Consider the following 15,660-nt stretch of genomic DNA (forward strand, 5'->3'; position numbering starts at 1 on the left):
ATTAAACGGACACGACTTTTTTATAAGAAAAAATAATATGGTATTCTTTATATAAATAGAAGATCTATTTTAAAAGAAAAATATTTTAAAATAGAATCACCTGTTTTGTATTTTATCGCCTGTGTACAGTGTTTATAGAAGTTATAAATAATTTCGATTTCATTTAACCTATGATTCTTCGAGACAGCTAGATTTAAGAGCGTTTAAACTGATGCGTCAGCCATCACTTTCGTAAGCACCTTGTAAATTACAAGGACAAGACAAGACAAGTTTGTAATTGTCTAGTCTTCTTTGTATCCTTTTTTTGATACATCAATGGCACTTCGCCACTTCCTGGGAACTGTACTTCTGCGTAGACATTTAGTATAAATCTTCGCTAGGAGTTTTGCAGTGTCTTCATTATAGAATTCCGTATTATACTCAATGTGAAAAGATAAACCATAGTTGCACAGTGGTAGAGCGTTCACCTCTGGTGCATGGGGTCTCTGGTTCGATCCCAGGTCGGACTAAAAGGACTTCGTGGTGAATAAACACCGTGTGCGTGGGTTTTTTTGGGGTTCTAATTCCTCCTATTTTCTTCATTTCACAATTTCATTCATTTCTCATCATCACCGTCTCCTTTAGCCTAGCTGGCATAACCGTGAGACGTAACACTGAAAGATTTAATTTCATATTTTCCAATGTAAAAAGTTGCGTATTTCTCTCTGAGCGCAAAGTTGCAACATCAAGCAAGTGATAAGTTTCAAGCTGTTTCAATGAGAAGTGAATAGTCTCAAGTGGAAATTGCGCCTTCCTCTATTATAAGAAGTCTGTCCTTTATTCATTTAGATAGGATTGTTCCCAATCTTTCATTCTTTTAAAAGATATTGCGAAAATGAAATTATAGTGATAGAAAGTACTACTCGCTAAACTAGTCAACACTTTTGAGATAATCTTCGCTTTTACTTAGTAAGTTATCTCAGTCATACTGACTTGAAGACATATTATTATTTTATAATAATAATAAGGAATAATAAATATTGCATTGTCATAACAAACTATTTTACTAAATTTGTATTCTGTAATCTCCGTAATATTTGGTAAATCCTGAAAAATCACGATGCGACTGATTATTATAGGACCTCTAACATGACAGAAAACTGACAGGCCTATAGTGTACTGATCGAGTAACGACACAAGCCAGGGTGTCTAGAAAATAAGAAGGCGATCAGGGCCGTACTGCCCAGGCGGGAAACCGGGAAATTTTCCGGTGGGCTCTGGAAGGTGAATTTTTTAGTAGACCGGTAACAGAACGAAAGACGATAATACGTCGAGTACCGCCAATACAGCCAGCTAAGCCGAGTTAAGCGTTGCCAGCCCATGATGTTGCGAAAACAGTCTTTCACATTTTTCCTAATTCGACCCTTCAAAGGTTCATGATTTCCTACTCTGCTTTATAATTTAGCTAATATTGAAGTATTCAGCTAAATTGAAATCTCAAATCATGTCATAACTTCAAACTAAATAATAATTTAAATTTTACAGCATTGTGGTTTTCCGTATACAAAATATACAAAGCCGGATTAACATCATTGGGGGGCTGGAGCGTGAAAATACAAGGGGGCCCATCAAAAACTTATAAGATGGGCTCTCTCTCAACATATTCAAAAGGGTGCATGAATTATATAGGAGTGACTCATGTTATGTTTTTTAAACTTTTATGGTGAAAATGTTTTCAGTAATTAAAAAAAAATGGGCCCCTTGGTCATAGTCCTGGAGCAAAAAGGTACCTTCCTGGTGGGTCCCTGGGTTGCAGCACGGCTCTGAAGGTGACTAAACAGAATAGCCACAAGCAAGAAATATACAAAAGTGCTTCTTCCTTTGTCGCAATGGACATTTTGGAAAATTTCTCAAACGAGTGGCGCTGTCGTCGGAGTTACATTTGACATTACAAACAGAGAAGGAAAAAAGCCGGCTCCATTTAAAACTTAGTAGCTTTGGAGGGAAAAGTTAAGCAGAGACAGAAGAATGTATTAAAATTAATAGAAATATTGAGTTAAGTTACTAAACTATCATTCAACTGGTATCACTCGTTTTTCTAATCTAATTCAAAAGTATACAAATATACTTGTCCTTTCGCAGCTCACACATGACCCTGTTTGTTTTATTTTCTAAATCTTACGTGTATGAGGCTCATTATGTGGCTGACAACTCTGCACAACGTTCTTCTTTGCCTGCGTCGAGAACCTTCCACTGCTTTTGCAGTGTAGTTTCAAGTATTTCGAAAGTTTAACCTTTTTCCTTTCTTTCTGTAATTTGAAAATGTTTGCATATATGTATGTTCCAGAATAACTCTGGAACGGTCTGAGCAATTTCAAGCTTTATTCAGATGTGACTTACGATTTTTGAAAAGACTGTTGGAATAATACACCCTTAAAGCCCCTGGGGTTGGGATAGGAAGAGGTTACGTCTTTACAACAGTCCCTAACAAATAGGCAACACTTCGTAACTTAAAGCAATGTTGGTTGCTGACACAACAGGGGCAACATTCCCTGAATTTTGTGTCTTACGGGGAAAGAAAAAGAAAAAATGAAATATTTCAAAAACGTCCAACGATTATTTCCTTTAGGCTAAGGGAGACGGATGATAAGGTAAGTGAATGCTGATGGAAAAATTGGTGGAATGAGAATGTCAGCGGAACGGGAGCACCCCGAGAAACCCACGGACAGATGTTGTTCACCACAAGCTTACTTGGCTGGGAACGAACCAAGGATCTCACGCACCAGAGGTTAGCGGTCTACCATTGACCTACCGTGCCCGTGTTGTTTTGCTTTTTCTAACTGTGGTACAAACAGTCCTTACGCACATGCTACTTCTGAATTATGGGTGAATATTATTTGATAAATATAACTTACATCTCAAGTATTTCACGCTCATGACCATGAAAGATTATTACTGTATTTAAAAAAAAGAAAATCAAAATTCTTTGTCTGTTAGTTGCCTCTGCAAATGAGGTGATGATTACGATGTTATCTTATTAAACATGCAAACTAACAAACACTTTAATTGTTATTTTATTGCCTCACGTTTCAAGTTACAATGTTTCGTTAATGCCTGGCAAGAATTCTCTATTGAGAAAACAGAGGAAGGATGGGAGAATTCTCATTAGTATGTACCACATGAGAGGCTTCTTTTTTTTAATGCTGACAGACTCTATAGCCTAACCTTGAACTTGGAACGTGTAATATTGTAAGAAGAAATGGATACTGTAGGCTTTGCGAATTACCTAAAATCATGTTGTTATTTTTTTCCCTTGCCTCTCATCTTTCACATGGCCTTGATTTCTAACTTACTTTTCATTATTCGTATTTTTTTTTTTCTGTTTCTGATCGCAAATTGATACGCATAGGAATTGTTCATTTATATACTCTGAGAAGCGGACGCGTGAAAGAAGAAAAGAAAAATGGCGCACAGTACGTGACTGGCTATTCGCTCAAATTATGCCCGCATCAACTTACAAATTAACAATGCTTTACGATTTTTTTTTTTTTTTAAAGAAATCGTTTCAGTAAGCTACATGAAAATTAAATACTTATCGTACTTTTTCCTTGGATCAAAAGGTTCAAAATATTTCAACAAAACTTTTCTTGTACGCCTTATATCTGGAGAACTACACATAGGGTAGCCGAACCTAAACTATCACTTCACTTAGTATGATGTGATTATTCCGTAAAAAGTACGAAAACTCGATTTAGGGGCCGTTCAAAAATTTTGTGGCCCCTGGTCCAAAAAATATATTTCATTGAATCAAAAATTTTCTTGTATGCTTTATATCTGGAGAACTACATATAGTGTAGCCAAACCCAAATTATCACTGAACTTGGTATGATGTGATTATTCCGTTCAAAAAAATCGGAAACTCGATTTAGGGGCCGTTTAAAAATTTTGGGACCTCTGATCCAAAAACGGTCCGGTTCATACATCTCGGAAGAGGTATGCCGGTCAAAGGTATGCCTAATCGATTAAAGAAGAACTTCGCTTTGAAATTTGAGTTGCCAGAACAAAACGAAAGAGATTATTTCTAATGCTGAAAATTCTATTTTCCAATGTTTACAATGAAAGTTCGCGTGCAAAATGTGTTTCCAATGTTAAGTATATGGACATCCTGTTTTTCTGTGATTACTCCTCAATGCAATTTCCGATTTGGACATAGACCCCTTATGACACTCAGCGCGCTCTCTCGACTCTTCATGTCAATTTGGTCCAAATCAGTTCAGTCATTCCGATGAGTATCGAAATAATCGAACGCTTAAGTCGAGAACGCCCTAAACTTCTACAATATTGTTAACGAAAAGTCGAGACACATCAATCGATAGATATTATCCAGCTCAACAAAATGATATATTCCCGGCGGGAGCATATGGTTCGGATTCCACCTTAATCAGGAGTTCCACGTCTCATGTAGCCTCGCTGCTGAACGGGACGTTAAACTCAAAATCAACTCAACTCAAAATGATATATGTCAGTATAAAAACTCATGCGTAGATTTCGAGAAGGTTGAGATAAACGATTTTTTTTTGTAAGCCTAAAAGTTGATTTTGTACAAGGTCCACGATATTTATTAAAATTAAAGTAATATTGTCGTATACCCTTATTAACCCTAACACTACCAGAAATACCCGTTCTTCGCACGGAAAGAATAAGCTTATGGAAAGTATTTGAATCCTTTTAAACTTTAAAATATGTATTTCAATGAAAATGTAATGATAGACAATACAGAAGATTCTCTGCTTTTGAAGTAAATTTTGGAAGACCCTACTTTCACATAATACGCCTTTAAAAAAAAAATGATTAACAAACTCAGCTTGAGGTTGGGACTATGTTTCAAAAATCATTTCAAAAGGGTCATCCGTTTTCCAGACTTCGAAAGCTATGAATTCGATACTAATATCAGTCATCCTTTTGCTAGTTTAATTTCATTCCGTTCCCCTCCCCCTTCCCGAAGGAGCTTAACTTGCACTTAAGAGTCTTCACCCCGGCGAAATTAAAATACCACTATTTTTACAGTAATTATGTGATATCTTCAAATAGATAAAAGATAATCGAAATGTGGAACGAGAGCGCCCTAGACAATATCATTTTACATGAGATACCGTTATCACGACTCACTTATCTGCTTTCGATTTCGAGCCATTTTGAAAATCGGCATTTATTTTCGCGTTTCTAAACAGCTGAAAACGGAAAGCCGCTAGGTGACTTGTGATAACGGTACCTCACGCAAAATAATATTGTCTAGGGCGCTCTTGTTCCATATTTCAATTATCTTTTATCTATTTGAAGATATCACATAATTACTGTAAAATTAGCTGTATTTTAATTTCGCCGGGATGAAGACTCTTAAATGACATTAAAAGCGTCACTCTTCATTTCGGCAACCCCAATAACTATGGATTGCACATTAATATCCTACGTTTTCGATTATTTTTACATGTTACCCCTTGCGGAATCGCATAGTAATTACTTTTGATTTCTTTTTACACTTTCTGTACTTCCTATGCCTCCCTTGGGACGCAAGGGGTCCTTATCCCAACCGGGGGCTGAACTTAGACGTAAGTACATCGAAATTGCCACCATTAACTTAGCAACTCCGAAAATTGCGAATTCGACATTAATATCGATCGTTTTCGATGATTTTTACATGTCACCATTTCCCTTCTTAAGGGTGCTAATAGGGTCTGGATTTGTACTTAAATGACATTGGGTGTGTCACTATTCATTTCACTGACCCCGAAAAATATCGATTCGACACTAATATAGCTCGCTGGGCCGTGGTGATTCAGTCATAGAGCGTTCACCTCTGGTGCGTGGGACCTCAACTCGCGCCAAGTGGACTTTGTGGTGGAAAACACCTTGTGCGTGGGTTTCTCGGGGTTCTTCCGTTTCCTCCCACTTTATTCATTCCACCATCACCGTTTATTCATTCACTTTTCATCATCACCGTTTCCTTTAGCCTGGCCGGCATAATCGTGGGACGTAAATCTGAAAGATTTCGTTTCATTTAGTACACAGAAAAAAGGTAGGTTACATACGTAATTCCTGTAGTTTTTGGACTTAACGTACAGCAGACGTATAACTGAAAACGCATGTTTTGTAATGCTTTCTGTATAAGTGTTCCATTTATACGTACTTTCTGTATGAAACAATATAGGCGGTCAGGATCTCACATACAAATGGACGTATATAACATATAGTTGACGAAGATAACATAAGTATATGTATGTGATATACGGAAAACTGTTAGATGTCAGACATCCTGCAACGGTATGATGTAACATCTAAGGGCAATGCCTATGTAGCATACGAATAACGTATGCTCCGTAGTGTATTCTATAGTAAGCAAGAGGTGCCGTATATTTGTACAATATACCGCTGTCCGGAGAACGGATTTTTCTCTGTGTAATAGGGGTCGTCTTTCGATCATTTTGTTTCTCCCCTCCCACTTGTCTTCGGTGTACTAGGGGGTCTTCTCCCGAGTGGTGGGCTGACCTTGGACTTAAAGAGCATCGAAACTGTAACCAATCAACTTAAGGGCCCCGGAAACTACTGACTCGACGCTAATATCTGCAGATCTCGATTATTTCTACACGTTACCAGAAGTGGTATTGTTACTGAACTTGAAATTAAACCGCATCTGCAGTGTCACTATTTATTGCAGCGATCCCTAGAACAATGATTTAAACATTAATATCACTTATTTTCGATCATTTTTATACATTACCCTTCTTACTCCTCTAGGTGTTCTAGGTGGGTCTTACACACACAGTATTATTTTTGAAATTGTAAGTAATACGTGTACCAAGTTGGGTCAAAATAGCTCTAGGTGCTTCAGAGTTTTTCTGGGTAGATAAGAGATGGCGCTGTAAACACTAAGTATTGGGGAGCTTTGCTCTCACTTTTATTCAATTTTTTACTATTTACAATTCATTACTTTGGACAATTTTATTATTTGTTACAATTTTAATATACTATATTTCATTTTCAATATGTTCATGCGCCGCTTATTCTTCTGTATTATTACATTAATAGTGTGATAAACAATTTTATTTAAAACAGGCAAATTCGGCCATCTTGGCTCGTGCAATTTTAGTACATTTACTTATTTCAAACAATTTATAATTAAAAGCAAATATAGTGACATAGTCCACAAGGCCCTAATGGCTTGGACTTCCTTTATAAATCTCCCGTAAGGGAGGTGACTGAAAGAAAAGAAAGAGTTTTTCTGGTACATACATATATACAAATGTGTATAGCCATTTATATATCACATCGAGCTGAAGGAAATTGCAGGCTTGAGGATAAACTGTCATGGCAGATTTCGAGAAAAACGAACTTTTATTGGTTTAAAAAATAATGTAATCCAGTTGATAGTTTTTATTCTAATGGAATTATCTCATTTATTTACTGTATTAATTAGGAGATTATATCTTTTGTTGTTCGGTTTCTAACAGTAACGAAATATCATTTGTAAGCCTCACTTTTCCTTTAGAACTAAAATTTCAGCTATGGAAAATCAAAGTAAAGCTTAAATTTCCAACCTTACTTTTTTTAAAATGAAATTTCGTTATGTTGTACGGGTTGAGAATGACGACGCTGATTTCTCATTTTGAATTCTCTTTCTTCACACTTATACTATACAGTATATTACGCGCATTTGCACACCATTCTTTCTCATGGAATGTGTATTGCGTAGTGTTTCCCCACACAGAGAAAAATCCGTTCTCCGGACAGCGGTATATTGTACAAATATACGGTATCCTCTTGCTTACTATAGAAATCAGTACGGAGCATACGTTATCCGTAAGCTACATAGGCACTGCCCTTAGATGTTACATCATGCCGTTGCAGGATGTCTGACATCTAACAGTTTTCCGTATATCACATGCATATACTTATGTTATCTTCGTCAGCTATATGTTATATACGTCCATTTGTATGTGAGATCCTGACCGCCTATATTGTTTCATACAGAAAGTACATATAGATGGGACACTTATACAGAAAGTATTATAAGACATGCGTTTTCAGTTATACGTCTGCTGTACGTTAAGTCCAAAAACTAAAGGAATTACGCATGTAACCTATCTTTTTAAATACGCCACCTACATTTTTTTTTCTCACAAGTGCACTAGACGAGAAATTTGTAATTTCGTCTCAATTCAGGTCTTAGAAATAAGATGAAAAGTACATTTTGAAAGTACGGGACTAGAAATATGACAATTGTTGTCTCGTCTTTGAGACGAGACGAGACGAGAAATTTCTCAATCCTAATGGGTAACACCAGTTCACCCAAGTCTTAGATCTCCAAACACATTTTTAGTGTTACATGAGTCATAGTATAAAATCTATAGATTGATAAACTGATTGTACAAACATAATGAGTAGCATTTACCAATGTTTAAAGATACGCGCGTCATTACAAAAAAAAATACTCAAATAATAAATATGCTTTAACTATTGTTCTATCACACTCTTTGTGAACCGTTTATAACACGCAAGGAATTTGATAACTTCTAAATGAAATGAAATGAAATCTTTGAGTTTTACGTCCCACGGTTATGCCAGTTAGGCTAAAGGAGACGGTGATGATGAGTAATGAATGAAATGGTAGAATGAAGAAAGTGGGAGGAAACGGGAGAACCCCGAGAAAACCCACGCACACGGTGTTTGTCCACCACAAAGTTCAGTTGGCGGGGGCTGGGATCGAACCCGGGACCCCAAGCAACAGAGGTGAACGCTCTACCACTGAGCCACCGCGGCCCAAGTTAAAATCAGGACATACATTTATAAAACGAGACGAGAACAATTTCGAGTCGAGACAAAGAAAGCTTTTCGAGAACAGACGAGATGAGAGAATTTTCTTTTTCGAAAATCGTGGCGCGGCTAGACTTCTAAAAAATTTACGAGACAAGACAAGAAAATATAATATCTCGTCTCATCTCATCTTGTGGGCACCACTATGGACAATTGACATAGAGTACATGTTATGCCCTCGATCTTGAAATGCAGAAATACTAATAATGATAGCTTAAGACTTTCAAAAATTATATTTATTGTCAATTTATTCACAGAATATAAATGATATACAAGTAAACAAAATAGCTAATTCTCTAAGCAACATACAGTCAATGTATTATATTATTCTGTAGTAATAATTTTAGCAAATATATACTCATTATTTACAAACATAAGGAACATAGTTTCAATTTTCTCAGAATATTCCATTTATTGCAGTCACTCCGTTGCATATACGTAATGGAGGTGAAGATCCGAATGATTATGATTACATTATTTTTTGACATATTTTCTTAAAAGAAACATATTCGTTTGTTTTCAAAAGTCCATCATTTAGAACTCATCAGTAATAGCGGTTGTAAGCTGGAAATAAAAAAAATACAAATTATAATTAATAATTGTGATATTGGAAGTAAATAATGAGATAAAAGAAATAAATCATAAAATAAAAAATATTAATTACGAATGTTCGATTTGTAAACTGTAGAATAATTATTTTCAGCTATAACTACTAGAAAATAGTTATTTAATAAGCGTAACGTAATAGAATTGGTCAATGCTGTGTAATTGTAAAAGGAAATAATAGAAAATTGAAGTTTCTATTAATTAGAAATAATAACTGAAAATTACAAATGTTTACATATGTTAGATTTTCTTTTGTTTTACTTCAATTTACCTAAATCTCTTTGCAAATCGTACACCTTAGTAATCTTAGTAATGTATTACTTCCAAATGGATTTACTCTTACTCTGTATGTTGACTTATATAGCTAATAAATCGAATCAATTTATATAATTTTAATGGAGATATGCTAATTAGGAAATTGTAATGTTTATTACTTGCACTAGTGAAACTTCAATAAATCTGTAACAGTAGAATAAACCAATAAGCTTTCGATAATTAAATAGTTTTGTTTGTTTGGCATACCACTTATACAAGGTATATTCCTTCAAAGACTCGAAGTCAGAATCATCTAATTCAAAAGCAAGTAAATTAAGCATTTGAGAAGTTGTGATCAGAAAGATTAAGTGTATACAATTTATATATAACATGGCACTAGTTGTAGAACCTATAAAGAATATTAGTAACGATGGAAGACTTCAAGAAAAGCTATGAAGAAAATGAATGTTAGAAAGATAAAAGCCATATTGATTGGAAGAATGAGGTAGATAGGCCACGTATCAAATTTAAAATAGGAGAGGATAAAGTAAAATAATGAATAGTTTTCGGTGAATTGATATAATTATTAGAGAAGACATAAAGTACGGTTATTAAAGAAGACATAAAGTGCGATTGTTAGAGAAGACATAAAGTGCGATTATTAGGGAAGACCTAAAGTGCGATTATTAGAGAGGACATAAAGTGCGATTATTAGGGAAGACATAAAGTACGATTATTAGAGAAGACATAAAGTACGATTATTATAGAATAAAGTACGATTATTAGAGAAGGCATAAAATGCGATTATTATAGAAGACATAAAGTGCGATTACTGTATTAGAGAAGACAAAGTGCGATTATTAGAAAAGACATAAAGTGCGATCGTGAAACAAACGAAAGAATAGGAACAGCGAAAGATGCATTTAGGAAGAAAAATCTATTTTAAAAATCTAACCATTTTAAAGTTAAAAAGATAAAGCTCATAATTCGTTTCATGTGGAGTATGTAACATGAGCAAAACGTAAAAGCGACAATATGTGATTGTGGGTTGAACGGAAAACGAATGATCAAGTGTTACGAATACTAGGAAAACAGACAACAATTTTAAATGTAATTAACAAGAAAAATTGATTCGACAATGGCCTAGAAGAAGCTGTATCATAAGGGACTTCATAAAAGACAGAATAAAAGGAAAATACTGGAGGTGCGAAAGAGGCTACAATTGAGAATGGTATTAAAATAGAAAATTGCTACGTCAAAACAAAGATGTTAACTAAGGGTAGTGGTACATGGAAGCGTCCCAGATCGAACAACAAAATATTACAGTTGGGACTTATACATTTAACACATTTATCGGATGATTATTTACTCTATTATTTTACATTTTTCTTCTAATTTTGCCAAAAACGTTTTGTTAAAGTACCTTAAATATTTACCCAAAATAATTCCTAAATATAAAAGATGTAAATCTGGTGTTTTCCTATTGTAGAAATATTAGGTTCGTGCGAATGAAATGTCCAACTGTGAGCATAATTTTCACAGATAAAAAGTCTAAACTACCTGATAAATCTAAACAGTATCCATCTGCAATGATACACTTTTGCCATTGGCCAGCTACCGATTGGAACCAATGAGGAAGGAATTCTTGAGGCTGCGATGTGAAGTCCTCAACCTCACGTTTCATTTCCTAACCATCGGGAAAAATATTCCCTCTCAAGAAGTGATCGAGATACCGTAGTATGTGGTAATCAGTAGGAGAAATATCGGGAATATACAGTCAGTGAAGAAGAGTTCCATACTGCGACATATGGAGAGTTTGTACCGACCTTTACACGGCATGTGGGTGAGCATTGTCTTCCAACATGGGCACAATATGTCTGTTGACACTGCTGGATACTTGCAGGAAACTATCTGGTACATTTCATGGACATACTCCCAACACAGAATACCTTACCAGCAAAACCACCATTTGTGGGTGGAGAGGTGATTTTCGATACCGTTCTGGATGTTGAGCAGAATCCACGATCCCTGACCGTTTACGATTGTGAAAAGGAAATCCATTTTTCATCTTAAGTGACGATTCAACACAGACACGGTTATTACTTAGAAAACTACTACACATCTCAGGACAATGATTCTTGTAAGGCGATTTGAACATATTGTGGCACTCATGAGTCCAACTTCTTCATACCTTACTATTTGCACAGTCTCCGAACTACAGTGCTATAATCTCTTACTCGTTTATAATGGCACTTACATTCTTCCGTGGATTTTCTTCTACGGTGTTTCTCAGGAGCTCATCCTAACATGATGGTCAGTGCCCACGGAGCTATTTTCCAATACCTTTTCATCGGAACGAGATTTGACAAACCAACGGCGGACGATGAGTTCATTTGCCATTACTTGCTCAAATGCACTGTTAATTTTTTTTTTTTTTTAAATTTCTGTCCCAGATCGAGCTCGTAAAGAAAAATCTCTCGTAATTGGCTGTTGACTATAGTTCACACTTTCATACCATCTCGTTCAAAAACATATCACCTTCTGATTGTGTTGTGTACCCAAGCCTGTTAGCTGGAAGTGATCTGTTTCTTGTGACGTTAGGTGCGTGAACTTAATTCATCCCTGCGTTGTGTTGCTATAGGTAAGTTCCTATCAGACGTCAAAATGAAATGAAATATCAGTTTAACGTCCCACGATTATGGCCTTTAAGCCAAGAGAGACGATGACTAATGCAAATGAATGATGATGGAAGAATTGGTGGAATGAGAAAGTGGGAGGAAACGGGAGTACTCCGAGAAAACCTACGGACACAATATTGTCCACTACAAACTTACTAGGTCTGGGATCGAATCAGGGACCCCGCGCAGCACAGGTAAGCGCTCTACCACTGAGCCACCGTGCCCTCAAGTGGTGAAATCAAATTGTGGAAGGAAACTGGAGTAACCCGAGAAAACTTCGGGACGCAATGTTGTCTACCACAAATTTACTTGGGCTGGGAATGGAACCAGGGACCCCAGGCACCAGAGGCAAACCAGACGTGAAGATTAACGTTTCATTCGCACTAACCTAATGATATTGATTTTAGTAAATCTTTATTATAAGTTCACAGGATCATTAAATTTCGGTTTTTATAAGCTTTTTTCTTGGTTTTACGAGATAACTATCGTCAATATTAATTGATATATGGGGAAACTGTTTTTTAACTTTATCGTGTGATGATGCGAAACTAAGACCGCCTAATCACTTCTTTCGTTATAGCTAAAGTTAATGGTTAACATATTTGTTTCAAGTAATTTTTGTTGTAAATAGCAATTAGTGATTTTTTTTATTTTTACTTTATTTTTGTTTTTGCGAAAATTTCAAACCAAAACAATTCAAGATCTATTTTTGTGCTAATTGTGGTCAGAATTCAATGAGTTCTGAAGATTGAAATGTATATACTGTCTTTGTGTTTCGTTTAGTGTAGAAAAACTTCCCGTCTTGGAGACAAAAAGTTTTAAGTATTATCTGGTGAATCACCATTAATTTTTGGTCGGGTTGTAGAGTGAAAAATTAATGGACGTGTTTCATCCAGTTGATCCCAAGGCATGCACAATAAAAAGTCGTTTCCGCATGTATTTCTATGGGAGTAATTACGAATTATCATCCTTGTTTGGTAGACTACCCGCAGTACTATTGATATGCGCGGGTTAGCATAATGCGCAGAGTCCTGGATTTGTGATATATATTTAACATCTATTACTGCTGGATTTTTTATTGTTCAGTCGTACATACATTCCGAAATAGATCACATGTGTAAGGAGCTCCTCCAGTTGGTGGAGGTCATGACGTCATCTGTTTGGTCACGTCCTATTTTTTGGGAATTTCTGGGTTATTTTTGGGGTATTCATCGTTTGAAAAATGATTTTTTTTTCAGAAAAAAATTCCTATTTTCCTCGAATTCCCCTTTTCAGGTATATAATACAGACATGCAAAGGGTACCGTTTGGAAGGTTGTTTTTTTTTTTCTGAAGAGAATGAGGTACGGATCAAAATCCTACAATAAATAATATAAATAATGATAATTCAGTACCTGCTTCACTGAAAGTCTAAAATTTACCTTAAGAATCCCAAAATTCCAAAAAGAATTAGAGGAAAATTCAATTGAGGTGCGACAATTTGTTCCTCTCGAGACAAAGGGGCGTATTTCATTTGTTTCTACTTTTCCAGGAGACAACTTTAAAAATTTTATCATAATTTATTCTATCGTGTTGTGTTAAAATTTAATTTGATCCTGTACCTGAAATGAAGGAAATCAAACTAAATTTTAAAAGAAGAGGATATAATAAATAATGAGACAAGTTGTCTCCTGGAAAAGCTTTGAAAATGAGATACGCCTTTTTGTTTCGAGAGGGACGAATTGATCAATCATGTCCTTATCTAGTGCATTCAATATATTTGTCTCTATTGTAACAATTCGCAGAAAACGTTCTCTTTTTCTTTTTATCAATAAAAAAAATGATAAGTTAAAAAAATCCTCTTCTTCCTCAATTTTATTTGAGGTTCTGCTGGTTTCTTATTGGAATTTTACCGATTTAATTCATTTTATCACCTGTTTAGGAAATATAACGACAAACAAAACATGTTTCAAATAAAAACAACATGGACAAACATTCTGCTAACCTGGCACTCCTGAAGTAATGTTTTTACAATTCGGAACATAAGGACAGGGTGGATTGAAACATTTTACTTGTACCATTTGACAATACTGGCCGCCGGGGCAGCGAATTTGATCACAGCTACTTCGCATTGCTGTAAGAAAAATCATGATGTTCCTTCAATGAAATTATTGCAACAGTCCAACCTAGAGAATGGATAATACTCGTAATAGCTATCAACTACTTACCCTTCTAAGGATCAAATTTAATAGTAAGATAGCATTATTATTTAAAAAAGCCAGATTAGTTTTTTATATTCTTAATTTCACAAGCTTATTAATAACATTTCCGTGATTAGTAGTTTGGTTTCTAGTCCAGCTATATAGAATTATGGCGTAAAAGCACTAATCTTGTGAAACGCCAAAAGCAAAGAAGAAAATATTATCTAACCTCTAGTAGCGTTTTTGCAGTGAGGCACATAAGGACAAGGTGGCAAGGGACATCTGAGAGGTATCATCTCACAATATTGTCTGAGAGGGCATCGGAAAGTCTCACAACTCCCTAACATGGCTGTAAGAAAATCATACACACCAGCGCGTAATTACTCTTATATTATTACGGCTATACTGATTAATTAATTAATTTTAAAATTATATTATTAAATACTAAGTCATAATTTGATTTGAAGATACTTATAAATTCATATTGTAGTTCCTATGATAAATATTTTGCTTATTATGATATGATAGATATTATTTTAAAGTATTTATCATACTGAAAGTAGAATTACGATTAGCAAGCCTCAAAAACAAAATGTAATAGTCTACTGTTTCTTTTCTTTTTCTTTCTTTCTTTCTTTCTTTCTTTCTTTCTTTCTTTCTTTCTTTTTTTTTTTTTTTTTGAATATTAAAACAGAAATGATGACTCAAAATATTTAAACATACAGCTAAAATTAAATACTAAAATTTATTTTTAACACAGAATCATTGGACGAATGAAAAAATGCTTCCTAAATTGTCAAATTATCTCAGATTACAAGTATTCACAATTAAAAATGTATATCTTTGAGGAAAATATAATGTTTTAAACTATTTTACTATTTGTGTTATTAAGTACGATTGAAGTTTGAATTCTCAAATGCAGTAGTAATCCTTCTGTCAGAATTTACAACTCCATATATATAAAGTCCCATTATTTTGCACCGAGGCTAAGGAAGACAGTAATGGTGACATAGATGATAATGGTGGAATGAGAAAAGTGGGAGGAAATGGGAAAACTCCGAGAAAACCCACGTACACTGAGTTTGTTCACCA

General features: G+C 35.1%; 1 protein-coding gene across 6 annotated transcripts in view; it reads right to left on the reverse strand.

The window, feature by feature from the left end:
- Positions 1–9,107: 9,107 nt before the first annotated feature.
- Positions 9,108–15,660, reverse strand: part of LOC145691569 (uncharacterized) — a 40,278-nt gene continuing 33,725 nt past the window's right edge. For 2 of the 6 annotated variants that reach the window (XM_081766978.1, XM_081766976.1), the window contains 3 exons: positions 14,798–14,917; positions 14,373–14,501; positions 9,108–9,414 (listed from right to left, as the gene is read on the reverse strand). In XM_081766978.1, coding sequence (XP_081623104.1) covers positions 9,395–9,414; positions 14,373–14,501; positions 14,798–14,917 — 269 coding nt within the window. In that variant the 3' untranslated portion in view covers positions 9,108–9,394. The remainder of the gene's footprint in view (positions 9,415–14,372; positions 14,502–14,797; positions 14,918–15,660) is intronic. The other 4 variants (XM_081766975.1, XM_081766974.1, XM_081766979.1 and 1 more) reach the window with 4 other exon arrangements.

Source organism: Thermobia domestica, chromosome 8 (genome assembly GCF_964235325.1).
Source record: "Thermobia domestica chromosome 8, izTheDome1.hap1.1, whole genome shotgun sequence".
Taxonomy (NCBI): domain Eukaryota; kingdom Metazoa; phylum Arthropoda; class Insecta; order Zygentoma; family Lepismatidae; genus Thermobia; species Thermobia domestica.